A 21,721-nucleotide genomic window follows, 5' to 3' on the forward strand; every position below is an offset into this window, starting at 1 on the left:
AGACACCCAAACTATGGTTTGCGATGTTATAACAGTGTCACGAACAACTATACAAAGTTTGGTTTGCAGTAGCAGTTCACAGCTTGGACACTTGAGTGGTGGAGACGATGAAATACATTTTGAAGCTTCCTACAAACAATTGATATCAACACTTGTGGGACATGATGCTCCAGCATGTGGGCAGATGCAACAGATCCTACAGTTTGAACATACAGGCAACAGTAAGCTTTCTGAATTCTGGGGGCATCTCTGAAGTATTGTGAATGGGACAGCAATGTCAGATGAGACACTTTGGCATGTGTGGCTCATGCAGCTGCCACTGTCAATGAAAATGGCAGCAGTTGCATGTGGGACAGACAACATTAGTTCTGTACTGTCAGTTGCCACCAACATGCATGTGATAGTGGAGCAGATGAGTACCGCAGCAATAACATAGGTAGATGAAGACTGTAATACTACAGATGCCACAATTATACAACAGGAGCCAAGGAAGTCCGACGACAAATGGCCTCACAGTCTAAGGTTACAGTTGGATGCAATGCAATAACAATTATCGGTACTCAAGTTGAACAAATAAGGCAATGTTGAGAGGTAAAGCAGAGGGGCATTCATTAGGCCAACACAAGCAAGGACTCAATGGCTAGATGGTCGAGTATATTACCACTACAAAAGATTTGGTGGGCGAACAATGAGATGCACATTTCCCTGCGCATTTCCAAATGGCCCCAATGGCCTGCAGTAGGTGTAGCAGGCTGTGTAGCTTTGCAAGAATGCTTATATATGAAGGGATGGCCATTATGTCCACAAACAGTGATGGTGGGGTGACAGAAGACACGCAGGGTGCGGCACTCGAGGTCAGCACTGTTATTTTAGACAATCCTCCCATGACCATGCAGACGTCTGATTAAGCTTGCCCACTCATGTTGCCATGTCACTTGTATGTGACAGACAGAAAGGCAAATTGATGTCACCTGGTCAACTTGGACTCATAAGTTAGCATGTTTCCATTTAATCGTAATCAGAAAAACACGGTGGTCGCAATATTCCACCTAACTGCTGCTACTCACCAATCACAACTTATGGCAAACATAAGGTGACAGTGGACATAGGTTTCATCATGGTTTTCAAATGGAAGTTCATATTGGTGCGTGATCAGTTCACAGAAGCAAAAGCAGAATTTGACAACATATTGCAAGCATGTACGAAGATCAGATAGTCCATGGGCATCACCACAGCACTGTGTTAGAAGAAAATGGCATGGAGAGGCCCAGTGGAGATTTTCAGATACTGAATACGAGAACTGTATCTGACTGCTCTTCCGTACCTGACTTGCATGATTTTATGAACCTCTAAGCTGGGGCTGCAGTCTTCAGCATGGTGTACTGGAGAAAGTGTACGACCAGATTCTGGTTGCTGAAGAGGATGGTCCCAAGATGACTGTCATAATGCCTATAGGGTTCTTTGAATACTTCCACATTCCATGTAGATTGAAAAACGCAGCTCACAGCTGGCAGAGATTTGTAGATGAAATGTTGAGGAGCTGAATTTCTTCTTTGTATAGCTAGAAGACATTTTAATATTTTCACAGACAGCCAAGTTACATGAAGGTCACCTCAAAGTAGTATTTCACAGGATAAAGAAATCTGAGCTTGTGGTAAATGAAAGAAAGTGTGTTGTCTACCAAACCCAAGTGATGTTTCTTGGACACATGGTATCTGCCCACTCAAGAGGAAGGTGGAGGCCTTACTAAACATTCCTCGGCCAAATTATTATCAGCACTTATGAAGATTCCTCAGGATCATCAACTTTATAAATGCCATCTAGTGGGAGCAGTGTAGGTATGGATGCTGCTTACAGATGCACTAGTAGGTAACAACACTACAGGCATACAACCCCTACGACGGAAGCCCAGACTAAGTGGAGTCCATATGATTGGGAATTACTGGTCACTTATGAAGCCATACAACACTTCTATCCTTATGTTGAAGCCCAGCCATTTATGATCTACACCAATCATAAGCCGATCACGTTCACTTTCTGTGGAATGAAAGGCTATTCTCCTCGGCTGTTCCACCAGCTGGAGTTTATTGGGCAATTTACTACTGATATAAGGCACATTAAAGGGGCAGAGAACATAATGGCCAATTTATTTATTTATTTATTTATTTATTTATTTATTTATTCTTTGCCCATGGACTCCAGCTGAAAATCCAGCTGAGAGTATTGGGTGTGTCATACAATAGCCTATTAACATCAAACTTGATTTCAATATATATATATAAATGAAACAAATGATTAAACAGAAATAGTCCATAATCATACAAAGGTTTTACATGTTTCACATTATATGTACACACAAATCAAAAAAACATACAGAAATGATAATTTTTACAGGTACATTTCAGTAATGATATATTTAAACACATCTTAGTATTCACTCAAACTGTATATACATTTCTCTGTGAGATATAGTTTCAAATGATTTTTAAAACATTTTAGATCTGTTTCTTTTTTAATGATTTTGGGGAGTTTATTAAAAAACCTTTTGCCTGCTTCTTCTGGGGCAGTCATAGACAGTTTTAGATTTCTGTTTATCATGTAGTAATTTTCATTTCCTCTTGTACCGTGTTTGTGTACATCTTTATTTAGGAGGTGTTTATCACTTGACCTTACCACCATTATGCTTTGGTATATATACAGTGAATATACTGTCATAATATTATAGTGTACAAAAGCTTGCCTACAGGTCTGTCTTGGTGGTATTTTTGCAATGCATCTCACTGCCCTTTTCTGAATTGTGAATATTCTTTTTAGGTAGCCAGCTTGTGCATTTCCCCATACATGAACCGAATAAGACAAATGTGGGAAGACAAGTCCATAATACATTGATCTGAGGACTTTATCATCCACAGTCTTAGCTGTTTTATGCATGATGAAGATCTGTTTGTTTATCTTTTTACACAGTGCATCTATGTGCTCCCCCCATGCCAAATGTTTGTCTATTATAGTTCCTAGAAAATTTGTGCTGGTTACTTCTTTAATAGTGTTTCCATTTATATTAACATTTATATTATAATTTTCACTATGCTTGGTCTGAAATACTACATTCATTGTTTTAGACTGATTCATAAACAGGTTGTTTTGTGTTAAATATTTATTTGCATTTTCAATAGTCAGGAGTGCTTCCTTCTCAAGCTCCTCCTTTGTGTCAGCTGTGCAAATGATTGTTGTGTCATCAGCATACATTATAAGTTTCTGATTTATATAGTTAGGGAAGTCATTTACGTAGAGTATAAATAGTATTGGCCCAAGCACAGACCCTTGTGGCACACCGTGTTTAACTGTTTGTAATTCTGATATGTAGTTTGTTATGTTTCCCCCACTAGTATGTCTGATTTCTGTACATTGTTTCCTATTTGTAATGTATGATTTAAGTATGTCATAGCATTTTCCTCTAATTCCATACTGATATAATTTCATCATTAATTTTGAGTGGTTCACACAATCAAATGCCTTAGATAGGTCCATAAAAATCCCGCAAGTCTTTTGTTGCCTGTCAAGTAAATTAAGAATGTGCTCAATTATATCTGTTGATGCTGTTTTTGTTGATTTCCCTTCTCTGAAACCATGTTGTGATGAATGCAGTATACTGTACTTTGTTATAAAACTTACAATTCTATTCTTTATTATCATTTCATAGATTTTAGCAAATGTTGAGATCAATGATATTGGCCTGTAATTTCCTAATTCATCCCTGTTCCCTTTCTTAAATATTGGCTTCACTTTACTTACTTTCAGTGAATCTGGAAATATACCTTCTTCTATCGCAGCATTCAGCATGTGTGTCAATGGTTTTAATATACATTCTCTGCATTCCTTTATGAGATGTGATGTGACACCATCCAAGCCAGAAGAATGGTTAATTTTAAGTTGTTTTATTAGGTTTGACACTTCTGCATCTGTTGTAGGTATGAAAACCATAGTATGATTTGTATGTGGGGGGTTTAACAATTTACTTACTGCATTTGTTTTATTTTGACTTATTAATTCGTCTGCTACAGTAATATAATATCTGTTAAAAGTATTGGCTACTTCTAGAGGGTTTGCGTTGCTTTTCCCACTCATCAGTGGGCAGATGTCCTCTGCCCGATTTGTTACTTTTCCTCTCTCTCCATTAATGAACGACCATAAACCTTTTGAGTAGTTCTTTCCCTTATCTATAGACATCCTGATGAATGATGCTTTAGTTTCTCTGATAAAACTACAGTACTCTTTCTTTTTTATTTTATACAATGTGTTGTAGGCCTCATTATTTTTTTGTTTGGAGAGGTCATAATACACTCTCAGATTATTTCTGGCATGGATTACTTCTCCAGTCACCCAGCTTTTCTTTTTTTGTTGCTGTTTGACAAGCCTAACAGGACATGTAACATCATAATAATAATTGAATAAAGAATAAAACTGGTTCCATTTGGTGTTTGCATCTTTAGCTGCATATATTGTTTCCCAGTTTTCTGCCTCTAACATCTTTTTTAGCAGATTTATGTTATGTGGGTAGTTCTGTCTTCTCATCTCCCATATCTTCTGCACTGAATCACTAGTCTTTATATTTATGTCTATCATGATTGCAAAATGGTCTGCTAATGTGGAGTTTATTACCTGTGTGTCACAATAGCATGTAGGAATATTTGTTATTACATGATCAATAATAGTTTCACTATGCTTTGTTACTCTGGTTGGTTTATCTATTTTTATTTTTAGATTGTATATGCACAATAAGTCCAGTAGGGTCTTAGTATTGTCTGTATTTTTACTCGTGTCTATGTTCAGATCTCCTATAATGATCAAATAAGCATATGTTTTTGAGAGGTGTTGGATTATATTTTCCAGCTGTTCAAAGAAGGTTTTAATTATACCATTTGGTGATCGATACAAACCTAATACACAACATAAATTCCCAGCAATTTTAGTTTCCAGTGCTGTAGCTTCAAAGCTCAATTCTATAGCATATTTTGTTATATTTATGGCTTTAGTTGATTTATAGTTAGAAAAAATAGCAACCCCACCACCTTTATAGGAAGTTCTGCAAAAACTGGCTACTTTCACATAATTCTTCAAGTTGTACATTCCTATGTGATTTTCTTTTAGCCCATGTTCTGTAACTACTAGAATGTTTGGCCTATACTCCTGTAATATTACCTCTAGTTCCTCTGTTTTATTGTTTATGTATTGAACATTTTGGTGAAGTATTCTAACAGTTGGCTTTAAATGTAATAGTTCCCCTTCCTGTAATATACTAAGCAGTTCACTTGCTCCCTTTGCTTCTGGTACTATGCAGTGATTTTTTTCAGTTTGTGTCATTAAACCTGGAACATATCTTTGTCCGGTGTTTATATTCCTCTCACTATTGTCACACTGGTATTTAAAATGGACAGTTTTACTTACATCTTTTTCCATGTTCTCTTTCTGCTTACTCGGTACCATAAAAAATTCTCACTTAGTGTAGCAGATCTCCTAGTTCTCAGGCATCTGTCTTGATTGGAAGCTGCTTCTGCTGTTGATCTCCCAGGCCTCAGGCACCTCTTCTGTGTGGTTGCTGTTGCTGGTGGCTCCTGTGCTCGCCGACTTGGTGACTGCTCTTCTTCGTTAGCTGCTGCAGCTAATGACCTTCGTATGTTTTCCTCACATGCATTTTCATTGCCTTGAGGTAGTATTTTGGGGTCTGCTGTTCTGGATGCTGCTGCTGATGACGACAGCTCTGCTGATGATTGTGGTGATTCTGCTGCTATTGGTTTATCAGACACTGCTGCTGAGAACATCTGAGCCTTTGCTGCTGCTGCTGGTGTTTGTTGTAGCTCTACTGCAGATAATGATGGTTCCACTGTTACAGACAACTCTTGTTTTGGCGGAATTGGGATTGGAGACACTTCCATTACAGATGACTCATTAATAAATTTAAGTATTTCGGCACTAATAATCTTTTTCCCTTTTACGTTCATGTGGAGACCATGTCTTGTGAAGTGCTCTCTGTGAACACTGTTTATCTCTACAAAAGTCGTATTCTGGAAACCTCGACATATTTTCTCAAATAGCCTGTTTGCTGTAACAATCTCGATGTTTACGCACGAGTTTTCCATCAGATCGTGCCTCCTGGGGATACTAACAATGTAGAAATGCACTTGAGGCATCCTTTTGATTGTTTCCTTTAGGATTCTCGTTGCACGCCGAGTTTCATTACAGTAAACATCATTTGCGCCTCCTATTATGATGCAGCTGTTACCCGTCGTTAATATGTTGTCACTGTTTTTGAGAATTTCGCGTAATGGCGCGCCTGGTTTGATGATGCCTGTTACATTAAGGTCTGGGTGATTTCTTCTCATAATTTCCGTAACTCCTCTCCCATGACTATCTGCAAAAATATATGTCTGTTGCTTGTATCCTTGCTTATGCATAACGTGGTTGTTTACTTTTTTTTCCTTACGAATATTTACCTTGTGTTTTTCTCCGTTTAATCCACTTGTATATTTTTGTGTGGATAGTTTGTTCATATTTTTATCCATAGATGCACTATTAACACTTTCTTTTCTTGCGTTTAATTCACTTGTGTCTTTTAGAGTGATCAGTTCGTTCATATTTCTAGTTACAGTCGTACTGTTTACACTTTGTACATTTGGTTGTGCATACCTACGAATTTTATGGCTAGCATTAATGAGATCTTGTTGCCTTGACGATTCAGACAGTTCCCGTATGGATAGTACCAAATTTTCCATTGTTTTTATATATTTTTTTATAATGTCAAGTTCTTTTTGAAGTTCGTCATGCACGCTATCTTCTATTCCCGCGTAGCACTTTTCACTCGCGATCTCGCGGCCGTTACACTCTATGTCACATTTACACTGTATTTGTAAATCTTCTTGAGCATAACAGCGTGAATGGCACCATTTATGTTTAAACACGCATATTCTAACTCCATTTAGCACTGTTTCGTCACAAACAACACACTTGATTGAAATTAAGTCCTCAAAAACTGCAGAGCGGTTTAAAGTTACGTGTACACTTGCCGCCATTGTTTGCTTTTTTCTCAAGAACTGGTGCAATTTCTGACTTGATAAATTACAACCAATGGAGAATGGAGCAAGCCACAGATGAGCAGTAAATAGTTGTTGCAAAACTACCCAACATCATGCAAGCTCGAGCAAGTGTGGTTGCGCAAGAAATACCTTATGTGTTGCAATGTGTCCAAGTCCCCACCTAAGCCATTTGTGACACGGTTACTGTGAAAGTCAGTTTTTGACAGCATCCACAACAGCTTCATACATCCTACCATGAACATCACCGTCAACATGATGGTTAAAAAATGGTTCAAATGGCTCTGAGCACTATGGGACTTAACAGCTGAGGTCATCAATCCCCTAGAACTTAGAACTACTTAAACATAACTAACCTAAGGACATCACACACATCCATGCCCGAGGCAGGATTCGAACCAGTGACCGTAGCAGTTGTGCGATTACAAACTGAGGCGCCTAGAACCACTCGGCCACGGCGGCCGGCTCAACATGATGGTTGAGAAATTTTTATGGCCCAGTATGAATAAAGATTGACACGTGGATGAGGGTGCATTTGGCCTATCAAAGATGTTAGTTGGCAGACATATGCACCATCCAGTGGAAGACTTTTCTATGATGACAAGTTGGTTCTCTCACATGCATACAGACTTCCTGGGCCACTCCTGCCATCAGAAGGATATTGATATTTTTTTTATGGCCATGCATAGATCCACATGTTGGGCAGAAGCAACTTCTGTAATGAACATACTGGCGGATGCGGTGGCACGAGCATTCCTGAGTACATGGATTTTCCACTTTAGATGTCCCACTCACATCATCACAGACTAAGGGCAACAATTTGAAGCAAAGTTTTTTCTTGAGCTATCTAAATTATGTGGGTTCCAGCACTACCATAACAACAGCTACCATCCCTCAAGAACTGGAATAATGGATAGGTGGCCTAGGAAACTAAAGGCAGCACCTGTGTGCCATGATAGTTGCTGGACAATTGCTCTACCACTAGTCTTGTTAGGACATCATACAGCAGGACACTGTGGCATAGACTGTGAAAATGGTTTATGGGAAAAAGTTGCATCTGCCGTCAGATTTTTTTTCGGTGCACCAGGCATCTATGGGACTGGAATCGCCATATATACTTCAGGAGGTGAAGCTCCAGATAGACTGGCTACCCCCATCTCCAGCATTATATCATGGGGTTCCAAAATTTTCATACATAAAGACATTGCAACGTGCTCCCATGTGACATGGAGAACGTATAACCAGCAGCAATGCCACATTTGCTATGACAGATGAGCTGAGACCAAGGACCATCATGTTGGCATCCCACCCCCTCCTCCCCCTCCAAAAAAAAACAACCAACCAACAAATGAGCCCACAAGAGGAGTCGAAGAGACTAGTGACTTACACAAGGGCAGGTTGACGAGTACAGCACAGTCCACAGGGTTCTAAGTGCTTTGATAAACTAGGTGACGACTTCAAAACTAAGCTTCTGATGTACATAAAAGGAAAGCCTACAGTCAGGATGTATTACAAGTTCCGTATTTGGGGAGTTTCTGTACGTCTAGAGTAGTCTGCGAGCAACACATATGAATATACTAGAGTTTTCTGCATTACAAAATTTTAAGGGTGCTACTTAAGTCTATAGGGTACTTGGACAAGAGTTTGTTTTCCATAGTTGAAATCTTTTGATTTGAAAACTTACAATTTGGAAAAGAATTTTTTTGAAGGCACTTATGGTCATATTTCCTGTTAAATATAGCCAGGGAAGCCATTTTGTGCATGCAAGGAGGCAGGGTTGTGTTGATGTGGATAACTTAGGCTGCCCCCTCTGGAACATGCCATTTATCGCAGAAGACATTTAGATGGCATATGAAGACATGTAGGTGGTATATGGGGAAGTTATTGAGTTGACTTTAACAGTGTAGTCAGTTAAGTCAGCAAATGTGCTAATAAACTACACAAAAAACTAATGATTAACTACAGAGACCAAGGGGGAAGCTTACGTTAATGTTTTGTTAAGTACATGGAAAAAAATGCAATAAACGATTGAAATTTTAGGCAGATACTTACGGGGAGATTGCTACCTGTGGTCAGAAGTGGTCACTGTCAGTGAAACTTTTGGTGACAATGATTTTTTAGTGCAAGTTTTTTTAAGAAACAAATGCTGAAAAATGTGTATCTCCCCTTTAAAAGACTGTATATCCTATCCATGTTTGAACAAAGTCAACAGGATTCTAAGTGCTTTGATAAACTAAATGTAGTCTTCAAAACCAAGCTTCTGGTGTACATAAAAGGAAAGTTTACAGTCAGGATGTATTACAAGTTTAGATGTAATATGGGCGTGACAAAATTAAAATGAAGTCATACAGAACATGTAACTAGCTGAGAGAGACAGAGAGAGAGAGAGAGAGAGAGAGAGAGAGAGAGAGAGAGAGAGATTGAGCATGCTAATTTTATGTTTTCCATTAGAAATGGATGGCAAATGCCTGTGACAGTAAACACAATGTTTTGTTTGTTGAAGAGAAGATATGTCTGATAATCCCCAAGGAAGTGTTATAGACACTCTGCTGTTCCTAATCTGTATGATTTAGGAGACAATCTGAGCAGCCCTCTTAGACTGTTTGCAGATGATGCTGTCGTTTGCTGTCTAGTAATGTCAACAGAAAATCAAAACAAATTGTAATATGATTTAAGATATCTGTGTGGTGTTAAAAATGGCAATTACTCTAAATGATGAAAAGTGTGAGATCATCCACAGGAACACTAAAAGTAGTATTTCAGCTACACGATAAATCACACAAATCTAAAGGCTATTAATTCAGCTAAATACGAGGGCGGTCAATAAGTAATGTGGCACATTTGTTTCTGAAAGCAGGTTGATTTTATAACCAGTTCCAATACACCATATTATTCCCCACTTATTTGGCTACAGAACATTATTTTTCATCATCACCTCCATTCAATGCAATGGTCTTATGCCATGTTACTGGGAAGGCCTGTATGCCCCCATCGTACCACTCTACTTGTCTACATCTGAGACGTCTTGCAGCATCAGTAACCTCCGCATCATCCACCTTCCAGCGCAGTGCATCCTTCATTGATAATGATCCGTTGATCACTTTGAATGAGAGTGTCCGCACGTTCCAACATTGCGGGGTCACAGCTGTGTATGGCTGGCCAGCACAAAGGGGATCGGACAGGTTTGCGCAACCTTGGTATGATGATGACAAAACATGTCACACAATGATTCACCGAGCTTTTGTTCATTGCCAGGTCTCTTTAGGCATCATACAAGTGCTTATAAATATCTACAGCACTCTGGTTTACTGTCAAAAGAATCTTTATGAGAGCTCTCTGCTTGGAACAAACCTCTATTACAGACACCATTTTGTAGGCTATGTACCGCACCGCCACCAATTGGAACTTCATGAAACAATAGGGGCTACAATAGGAATATTCCACGATGTACCACAAAAAATGCTGAATTTTTTCCAACCTAAATTGGCCGAGAAAAAAAGTGTTTTGTTTTGCTCATTGAACACCCCTTGTCCCTAGGGATTACAATTATGAACAGTTCAATCATACAGAAAATGCATCCTAAAAGATGCAGTACATCTGCTAAAGAGACTGCCTGTACTATACTTGCCTCTCCTCTACTGTAGTGTTGCTGCACAGTATGAGATCCTGACCAGAGAGGTTTGACAGAGGACATCAGAAAATTCAAACATGGGTGCTCATTTTGTATTATCACGAAATAGTAGAGAGAGAGTTACAGACATAATAATGTGAGTTGGGGTGGCACAACAAAGGCATTTTTTGTTGCAACAAGATCTTTTCAAGATATTTCAGTCACCATCTTTCTCCTCCGAACGCAAAAATATTTTCTTGGCTCCCACTTTCAAATGGTGAAATGATCATCTTGATAAAGTAAGAAAAATCAAAGCTCTTACAAAAGATTTAAGTGCTTGTTTTCCCACCCACTGTTCAAGAGTGGAATGGTAGAGAAATAGTCTGAAGGTGGTTCAGTGAACACACTGCCACACACTTAAGTGTGGCTTGCGAAGTAGTCATGTGCATGTAGATAAAATAACATTTGCTTAATTTTCCAACAAACCATTTTAGGAAACAATTCCCAGTCCCATATGTATTTTTCATGTATCAAGCAATGGAAACTCCAGGATGGAATGTAACAATATTATGAGAAGGAAAGTAGCTACTCACCATATAGCGGAGATGCTGAGTCGCAGATAGGCACAACAAAAAGACTCTCACAATTAAAGTTTTCAGCCATTGGGCTAGATCAGCAATAGACATGCGTGCGCACGCACCTAAACACACACACACACACACACACACACACACACACAAAACTGTCTTACCACCACCACAGCCAGTCTTTTTACTTCTCTCCTTTTCGACTACCTTGCCCCCCCCCCACCCCCCTCTACACCTCTCTCTTGACCTCTGTCTAAACTGCAGTACTTCACTGCATTCTATCCCTCCTCCTCCCCGCTCTGGCCTCCTCATTACCCCCACCCAGTTGCCACTCCCTCATGCACTGGTGCTGCTGCTCACAGTGTGGTTTCAGTTGCTGAGACTGCAGTCATGTGTGTGAGTTGCATTCATGTGTGTGTATTGTTGACAAAGGCCAATGGCCGAAAGCTTTAATTGTGAGTCTTTTTGTTGTGCCTATCTGTGACTCAGCATCTCCACTGTATGGTGAGCAGCTACTTCCCTTCTCATAATATTGTTTCATGTATCAAGACACTTTTAAATATGATGTGTGAACTGCAGCATTAGTCTTGTGCCTGCACTACAATATAAACACGGACATGGATAATTCTGTAACTGTGAATTTCAAAATAACTTTTTTCTTTGTAAGAGCACAACAAGGAATCCTTACTTAATAGTTATTTCCAAATTTGCCATATCTATAGAGAAACATCACACACAAAAATGCTTACGTGCAAAGCACACTTGTAAATGGGGATTACTTCTTGAAACATTTCATACAGAAAATAAGTAAAGGAAAATTATAACTAACAACGACAAATGTTATTTTATAACAAACAAAACTTTCTTTGTGTTCTTATATGTTACCAAATTCTTCCTCTACACAGTGAGATGTTGCCTTTGTTCACACAATTTACATTTACTTAAGAGTCATTCCAGCCACTATAAACTGTATGCTAAGTTGGACTTCAGTGCCTGCCATTTCTTCTGTTAATTTGGTGCAGACATTATTGAACCTGTTGTTCATGCAAGACTGTTTAAAAATTATTTGTTTTAGTTCAGGAAATATGAAAAGGGCACAACAAATTGTCTTCTTTGTGATTGGCAAGCTTCTCAGGTTTTTTATGGATTATGTTATTTCCAGAGAACAGTGAAGTGCTATGCTGGGGCTGGAATGAACATGGCAGCTGTGCGACAGGAGCTGATGTGGATGTGAAGAGTCCCAAGAAAGTTGAAAATGCACAGAAAGCTGTTTTAATAGGGACAGGAGGTGCCCACAGCTTTGCTGTTGCTAGTCTGGACTGATACTGAAATTGGTGACTGATTGTTTTTGTTAATAAAATTACTTTCAATGGCATTGCTCTGTGAAGGCACCAAGGATACATCCTGACATTTGAGTAAAATTCACGTCGACAGCAAAATGGTTCAAAGTGAGACTTAATGAGAGAATGTCAAGTTTTTATACTAAACCTCTTAACAAAAATAATATAAGTCTACAAAAATTTCTCTTAAAAGCCTTTTGTCAGATCATTCCATATAAACCATCAGCTTTGAAGCAAAACGCCAACAAAAATAATGCAGTACAAAATAACTTTCATTTATATGGTATGTGCTATGGGATTAAGACTAGCTTGATATAATTTTTGTGTTTTATTCTGGTCACATGGAACTATGTATTGCCATTAAAAATTTAAGTTTTGTTGCTCACTCTTGGCTGTTTGACTTATCGTATATGATATACAAGGGTAAGCCAATTATTTTTGTAGTACTGTGCTAGGTTAGTTTCGTTATAGCTGCTGTGCTGGTAATCATGGCTGCTTTGCTGTCTATTTGCAGCATAGAAGAGTAACATTCAGTGATCTGGTTTTTTGTGATTGGAAGGCGTGGGGCCAAAATTCATCAAAGACTTTCGGTACAGTACGGAAACAGCGTTTTGCCACAACAGTGTGTGTACGAATGGAATGAAAAATTCCAAAATGGTCACACAAGTGTTATGCATGATGAAGGAGCCAGATGATCATTTACCGCCACAAATGAAGAAACCATTGAGTGTTCACGTGAAATGATTCTCTTAGACAGAGTGGCACATTGTCTGCAAATTAGTCATGGTTCTGCCTATGAAATCATCCACAACAGACTTCGATTTCATAAAGTTAGTGCAAGATGGGTCCCAAAAAACTCATACAGTTGCATAAACAAATGCACTTGGACATCTGCAAAAAACATTTGGATTGCTGTGGTAACAAACGGGACAACTTCTTAGAAAGGGATCACTACTGGTGACAAAACATGGATCCATCATTATGAGCCAGAGAGTAAACAGAAGAGTATGGAATGGAAACATCCAAATTCGCCATGCAAGAAAAAGTTCAAGACCCAACCGTCCGCAGGAAAACTGCACTTATGGTTTTTTGGGACACGCAAGGTCCAGTACTGGAACATTATGGGGAAAGGGGCACAACAATAAACAGCGTACGTTACAGTGAGACGCTTACTGCCAGGCTAAAGCCTGCAATTCGAAGCAAACTCGGAGGATTGCTGTCAAAAGGGGTTAAGCATACTGCTGCCCACACTGCTGAAACGCTCCAGAAACTCAAATTTGAAGTACTGGATCATCCTCCATATAGTCCCGATCTTGCCCCAGCTGACTATCATTGTCTGGTCCTTTCAAACGTGCATTAAGGGGCTGTCGATTTGCCTCGGATCAAGCAGTGAAAGAAGTGGTGCAGTCCTGGCTCGCAACTCAACCGAGAACCTTCTTTTATGAGGGCATCAGGAAGCTTGTACAGTGATGGACCAAGTGCTTTGAAATGCAAGGAGACTATGACGAAAAATGATGTTCTTGTAAGTTTCCTATTTGATTACAAAAAAATTTTATAACTACTTTGCGGATAATAATTGACTTACCCTCGTATTTCATTCAACAGGGTCACTAACTATATCACCATTTCTTATGAATGAATATGAGTAGTACATTACCAAACAGAATGCAACTGCTGTCTAATGTTTAGTGTGTCGACCTACTTATGTGGAGTTTCCAGGTTAGATTCTATGTGACCACATATTTTTCTGCAGTAAAAGGATCCTGAAACAGATCCCCCATTCTCACCTGGCTAACTGAGGACCTGCATTAGTAAAGAAGTTGGGAACTAACATGCAGCTACTGAAGTGGCATCAACTCAAAAAATTCGTGCCAGATTGAGACATATGTGACCCACACCCCCCTTTTTTTTACTGTCCTCACCCCATTGCTTTTCTTCCATTTGGAGCATGTTTCTCTGACTTTACAATCATCTGGTCATTGTACAAATGGAGGACATTACCTTTTCACAGAGATGATGGAGGATCCCTAATGCATTTTCTTCATTTTCATACAATTTAAGAAATTGAAATAATCTGCACTACATCACAGCAAAGTCCCTTGAAGGTTTGCAAGGTATCCACTAGAATATGCAATTCAGTTCTGTTGATGGGCACTGATAAACAACTGGACAGTTCTCTTTGAAGGATATTTTTTTGGAGATAAACACTCTTCAGATCATCACTGTGTGGCTCATCCAGCCTGTTCCAGTAACCGTATAACATTCCAGGAAGCTCAGTAATATTTTTAAGTTTAAGCTTTTAAAGAAACTGTAGGTTTATTAGAATTACATTCAACTTATTTTACGCAGTCATTGACGCTTGGTTGTTGTTAATCATTTTTAGGATTTGGATGTGAACTGCACTCAATTTGTCACACCGATTACTCTGACACTTGCAATACAGCCCAGGTCCTCTGAAAGCTCAAAGGCATGATTGTAGGTTTCAAATTATCAGTTTGAGTCAGTGTTGGAGGTCAAGGGGAAAAAGCAAAATACAGGGAAAAAGTGTCTGGTGATATTATTAGTGACAGGTGAGAGAGGAATGTGAGAATGGAACTTAATGTGACCCAAAAAAATGAAGCAAAGAATATTTTCTGCAGTGTAAAGACTGTCTAAAACGGGGAAACAATGGTGGTGGAGGTGGCTAGCAGAGGAATGAATAAAGATACAGAACTTCACAATCATTATGAGATGGAAGTAGCTGGAAGTGTGTGTTGTAGAATATCAATGACAGATAGAGGTGGGATATCTGAATACTTTGAGTGATGAAAGAAGAGTACATGTAAAATGTGGCACAGGACTGATTTTTACCACACTGTGTTGTTTGTTCTCTGTACTTATTCTGTCTTTGTGTACTAATCAAAATTGTTCTCTGGTGGTTAAACTGCTGTTAAACTAAAGCACCTAAAAGTACCTGTTGGTTTGCTAATTCCCACTCTTACACTTACGCAGTACCACCTTATGTGAGACACTGGTGTGCCCTATCTGTCAGGAGGCAAGTCAACAACTGAAGAAAATTAAGCATTCTATATGCCAAAACTAAACATGGTATCCTTGTATACAGGGAATCTGAGTTCTGAAATAGCTAGTTCTACAGAGAAGGTCTGTCACAAGTCACAGACTTTCAACATATTTACTTCAATTCTTAGGCTTCTTCTTACACCATGATGGTGATAAGCGTATGTAAGACTTCTTGTTTGTTGCTACAGTCTGTGTTTGTGAGCAAAGCATTAATTTTTTTCCCCTGACACCTAGCAAGTGCACTCATAGATAAACGTCAACAAGCAAACATGTTTTTGATGTATGGAGAAGCTTTTCTTTGGAAAAGGCTAGTGCAAGTAATGGTATGAATCGGGCATGCAAAACTGCTATCTGTAACTTCAACTTAATGGTACACATTGTTTTGTCACCTCACTTTGTCATATAATTCTAATGAATTCTCCACTGTTTTTGTAAATTGAAGATCAATTGTGAGCACTTGATCTACAAATAATCGATTGTTTCACAAGGAAGGGCCTTTGTTCATCATAAACTAAATTTTCGCATAGTGAAAGTTAGTTCTGATTTAATATAACAGACAATTTTGGCTGCTTCATAAAACTGCCTGAAGTGGTCCAATTCTTTCCAAATCACTCTTTATACTGATGTTTATTTTATCATATTTCTTTGTGTGACTTTTCATATTTGGGCTTCCTTTTCAAAATTACCCCCAATGTTACTGACATTTATTGGAAATTAGAATATTCTTTGTATCTGCAGGCTTTTTGGGTTATAATTTCCATTAACTACTCCAGCAAAGTCTGATATGAGAGCACTCTCAATTTACTTCTTGATACTTACTGTGAACAGCATTCTGAAGCAACTGAAGTATTGATGTACAAGGTCCAAATACCAAGATACAGGTAATTTACCCTCCTATTACTATGTCAAACCTGTTCAGTCAATAACTACAAACATAATTTACATGTGAACCCAAATGGCAATCTGGAGGATTCCCAAATTCTATTTTGATCCAGTGAATTATACTGAAAAGTAGCATTTGAGTCATCATAAGATACTTCATAGTTATGACTTAGGGCTCGGTTGGTCTCATGATGCCACAAGCCAGCATAATGTAAGAATTCACTTCAGGTGAAGGTTCTGTAGAGTTTTCAGTCAGTGAGCCCAGTTAGCAGAGTGATGGGAGTGACAGTGCAGACAATTCAATTCTAGTGAACAATGTGGTAGCAATACTGACAACGCCATACTGGTGTGAAGCAGTATATTTTTATTTTATGCTGAATAACAATAAACAATAATCATTCGCAGTTTTTGTTTGCTATTTATACTTTTTAATTTTCCTCAAACATTATGTGACACCTAAAGTTGCAACCTTTATCAAATAAATAACTACAAGAGAAGTGTGACAATTTAGAATCTATATCTTGATTGTGTGTGTATTTTTTGCATTGCTGTGGACATTGTTATTTTTTATTCTGTCGACTGTATAATACAATAGTGCATGTAACTTTTAACATGTTAATGTGTACAATAAATCTTACCGTTCCAATCAGATACCGACAGCAAATTAGTCTACTAACAGTTATGGACCCAGGCTATATATGTAACAGTTAATGCAATGGTTTCCGTAAATACAAATTCGATTCTGAAACTAACGGGAAAAAAAAACTATAGTATGTGGCAGTTTGCTATGCATATGTATCTAGAATACAGTTCTGGGATTGTGACAGTGGCAAAATAACGAACGTAACTAAAGTTTGCACAGTGAGAGGCAAAATTATGCCCTCCGTCCATCTGTCAATAAATGTTCATATGCAAGATACACTATGTGATCAAAAAAGTATCTGGACACCTGGCTGAAAATGACTTACAAGTTCGTGGCGCCCTCCATCGGTAATGCTGGAATTCAATATGGTGTTGGCCCACCCTTGGCCTTGATGACAGCTGCTACTCTCGCAGGCATACGTTCAATCAGGTGCTGGAAGGTTTCTTGTGGACTGGCAGCTCATTCTTCGCGGAGTGCTGCACTGAGGAGAGGTATTGATGTCAGCGTTCCAAAATATCCCACAGGATTCAGGTCAGGACTCTGTACAGGCCAGTCCATTATAGGGATGTTATTGTCGTGTAACCACTCCGCCACAGGCCGTGCATTATGAACAGGTGCTTGATCGTGTTGTAAGATGCAATCACCATTCCCAAATTGCTCCTCAACAGTGGTAAGTAAGAAGGTGCTTGAAACATCAATGTACGCCTTTGTTGTAATAGTGCAACTAGGGGTGCAAGCCCCCCTCCATGAAAAACACAACCACACCATAACACCACTTTGCTGTTGGCACTACACACGCTGGCAGACGACATTCACCAGGCATTCGCCATACCCACACCCTGCTATCAGATCGCCACATTGTGTTCCGTGATTTATCACTCCACACAACGTTTTTCCACTGTTCAATCAGCCAATATTTACGCTCTTTACACCAAGCGAGGTGTCGTTTGGCATTTACTGGCGTGATGTGTGGCTTATGAGCAGTCACTTGGGCATGAAATCAAAGTTTTCTCACCTCCCGCCTAACTGTCACAGTACTTGCAGTGGATTCTGATGCAGTTTAGAATTCCTGTGTGATGGTCTGGACATATGTTTGCCTATTACACATTACGACCCTCCTCAACTGTTGGCGGTCTCCGTCAGTTACCAGGTGAAGTTGGCTTGTGCTGTACGTGTCCCTCTATCACATCAGAAACAGTGGACCTAGGAATGTTTAGGAGTGTGGAAATCTCGGGTCCAGATGTATGACACAAGTGAAACCCAATCACCTGACCACGTTCGAAGTCCGTGAGTTCTGCGGAGTGCCCCATTCTGCTCTCTCACGATGTCTAATGACTACTGAGGTCACTGATATGGAGTATCTGGCAGTAGGTGGCAGCACAATGCACATAATATGAACAAAGGATGTTTTTGGAGGTGATCGGATACTTTTGATCACATAGTGTATATTTCAGCTAAAGTAGTGTAGGACAAGCTAAAGCAAGTCTACATAGATTCTGGCCTCTTCCAATGAATAGGGTCACTAAAGACACTGACAACCAGGCTAAAAAATTGTTCATCAGTCGAAGAATACATGTCAAAGATAATTGCTTTGAAATTAAAGAACAATGGACTGGGTTTATTCTACTTGCAGGACTACCATATGAATATAAACCTATGATTATGAGTTTAGGAAATTCAAACTTGCTGATCGTAGGAGGCTCCACAAAAAATAATTTATTGTAAGAAATAAATGTGATGCCAGTAAAAAACAACTGACAAGTGACACTGCTCTTTGGGTCACCAAGGAAAAGGGTGATGTTAGCTTCAAAAAAGGTCCAAGGTGTTACAACGGCAACAAGTCGGGCATCTGGCAAAAAAACTGTTGCAGCAAGGGCAAAAACAAAGCGAAACCTTCACCCAAGACAGCAAGCAACCAGATGTTCTTTTCAAACACAGCTGCAGGCACAGATGCACGTCAGCACACATGTCTAAATATACATGTGACCAAAATAATTATAAAACAGTGATAGGCTCGTGCAAGTTTTAATAGCAAATAATGATAATTTGCTTGTAAAAGGTACAGGATCTTCGTTTGTCAATGTTCTCACGGGCAACAAGAAAGGCAAAATTGAAGTAGATGATTTCATGTATGTAGCTCAGCTAAGCACCAATCTGCTATCTGTTAGTAATATAGTAGAAAAAGGTCATTCAATTTCAACAAACAAGGCTGTATTATTTACGACTTATCCAAAAATGTGGTTGCTAGTGCATCATTAGCAAATGGTAGGCACTGACCAAATCAACAAAATAATCTAATTTTTCAAGCAAAATCGGAATTAGAATCAAATAGTACAGACTAGGTCATCTGCATTCTGAAGTTGTGCACACACTTCACCAAGGCTTGGGGAGTGGAATTTTATTTGAGGGAGCAGTTAATACTCCTGTTCTATTTGCTTAGATGGCCAACAAACAAGACTTCCTTTTTCACAATCTGGCTCAAGAACCACAGAAATCCTCAAGATAATTCATTCAGATCTGTGTGGACCAATGCATACGTTGTCAGTTGGCGGAGCCAAATACTTCCTTACTTTAATTGATGACTATTCGAGGGAAGTATTTGTATATAGTGTCAAAAATAAAAATCAAGTACCACAGCTGATTGAAGACTTTAAAAATCAAGTTGAAAGGCAAACTGGAAAAATGATCTGCACTCTAAGCACAGATACTGACAGAATACGTGAGCGATAAACAGGTAAACCATTTCAGACAAGAAGGGATCCGAAATCAGACTACAGTGCCATATACACCAGAACAAATTGCAGTAGCTGAGTATTATAACAGTGCAATAGTAGAAAAACCAATATGCCTACTCTTCAAAGCAAATGTGCCAAATAAATTCTGGGCAGAAGCAGTCTTCACTCTGGTCTATTTAATTAACAGATCTTCGACAAAGCACCAAAAAGAAAGACTCCAGAAGAAACTCAGACAAACAAGAGCTCGGATCTTCGACATCTCAAAATATTTAAAAGCAAGGCCTATGTTCACATTCCGAGAGCCAACCAATGAAAATAGTACAAAAAAGTACTGAGTGTACCTTGGTAGGATGCTGTGAAGAATCAAAAGCCTACAGGCTTTTTGAACCTAATTGCCAGAGACTCATAAAAAAACAAGGGACGTTATTTTTGATTAATGTACTTCTAAACAGTTGATTGTTTCTCCCACTGACAGAAAAGCAGCAAAATGAAAGTTGAATTTGAAACCAAACCTGAGACCAGCACATCCAGTAGTAACTTGAGGAATACTAGCTGCAATGAGCAAACAAGAGTAGATAATGCAAATAATGATAATGAGCAACTGCAGCAGCTTGAGTCAATATAAAAGTCATCCAGAATCCCAAAATCGAATAAGCTACATGACTTTGTAACTCATCAGTCCAAACAGTCATCTGACAGTCCAAACAGTCATCTGACAACGATCCCTTGTGACTTGAAGAAGCAATGATGTTAGACAATGCCGAATACTGGTCGAAAGCAATACAAGAAGAGTCATAATTGCATAAAGAGAACTGCACATGGGAGTCTGCTATTTCACCTTCAAATAAGAAACCAATAAATGTGAAATGGGTGTTTAAAACAAAAAAACAAAAAGATTTGAAAAGCCACATTGTACGCTATAAACAAATGGCTAGTAGTAAAAGGTTGTGGTCAGAAGCAAGTCATGGATTATGATGAAACTTATGCACCAGTTATTAGATATAACTCATAAAGGTATCTATTTGCTGTGTTTGCTAAACATGATCTGGACACTGATCATCTCAGTGTTGTCATGGCTTTCTTGCAAGGTGACTTACATGAAGAGATTTATGTGAAAGTTCCAGAAGTAGACCCTGTTGCAAAGATACTGAAATATACTGGTATTAAAAGACTAAAAAGGGCAGTATATGGATTAAAGCAAATGTTTGAAATTAGACAGTACACTGTTGAATCTAAACTTCAACAGATCAACCACTGATCCTTGTGTATAGTTGTTGTTTATGTGGATATATGCTAAGTTTCAGTAACAATTCACAAGGCAAAGAAGTTTTCAAAAACAGTTTAAGAGAAAAATTTAAGATGAAAGATCTTGGTGTTACTCGGAACCACAAAGAAGGTTATCTATGGATAGACCAGGCACACTATGTGGAGCAAATTCTTAACAGATTGAATACAAAAGAGTGTAACCCAATTTCTTCACCACTAGATAGTAACCAGGTGCTCACTCATGACATGAAACCAAAAACAGAACAGGAGCGAGAAGCTATGAAGAACATACCCAATCATGAAGCAATAGGAAGTTTAATGTATGCTCAGTTAGGAACAATGCCAGTCCTATATTATTTGACAGTAAATGTCAGTCATTTTTGTAACAATCCCGACATGCCACAGTGGCAAACACTCAAAACAATCTTTAGACATCTAAAAGGAGTGAAGCACATGAAGCTATTGTTTTCTGAAGCAGAGGACAGCCACATAATAGGTTACTGTGATGCA

At 38.8% G+C, this 21,721-nt stretch overlaps 1 protein-coding gene across 4 annotated transcripts in view; it reads left to right on the plus strand.

The window, feature by feature from the left end:
• LOC124596384 (secretion-regulating guanine nucleotide exchange factor) overlaps positions 1-21,721 on the plus strand; it is a 98,975-nt gene that overhangs the window by 62,688 nt on the left and 14,566 nt on the right. The window contains exon 5 of one of the 4 annotated variants that reach the window (XM_047135506.1): positions 12,448-12,980. The exons of 2 other annotated variants lie outside the window; for them this stretch is intronic. In XM_047135506.1, coding sequence (XP_046991462.1) covers positions 12,448-12,608 — 161 coding nt within the window. In that variant the 3' untranslated portion in view covers positions 12,609-12,980. Of the gene's footprint in view, positions 1-12,447; positions 12,981-21,721 lie in introns of those variants that run through there. One more of the 4 variants, XM_047135504.1, reaches the window with a different exon arrangement.

This window comes from Schistocerca americana, chromosome 2 (genome assembly GCF_021461395.2).
Source record: "Schistocerca americana isolate TAMUIC-IGC-003095 chromosome 2, iqSchAmer2.1, whole genome shotgun sequence".
Lineage (NCBI taxonomy): Eukaryota > Metazoa > Arthropoda > Insecta > Orthoptera > Acrididae > Schistocerca > Schistocerca americana.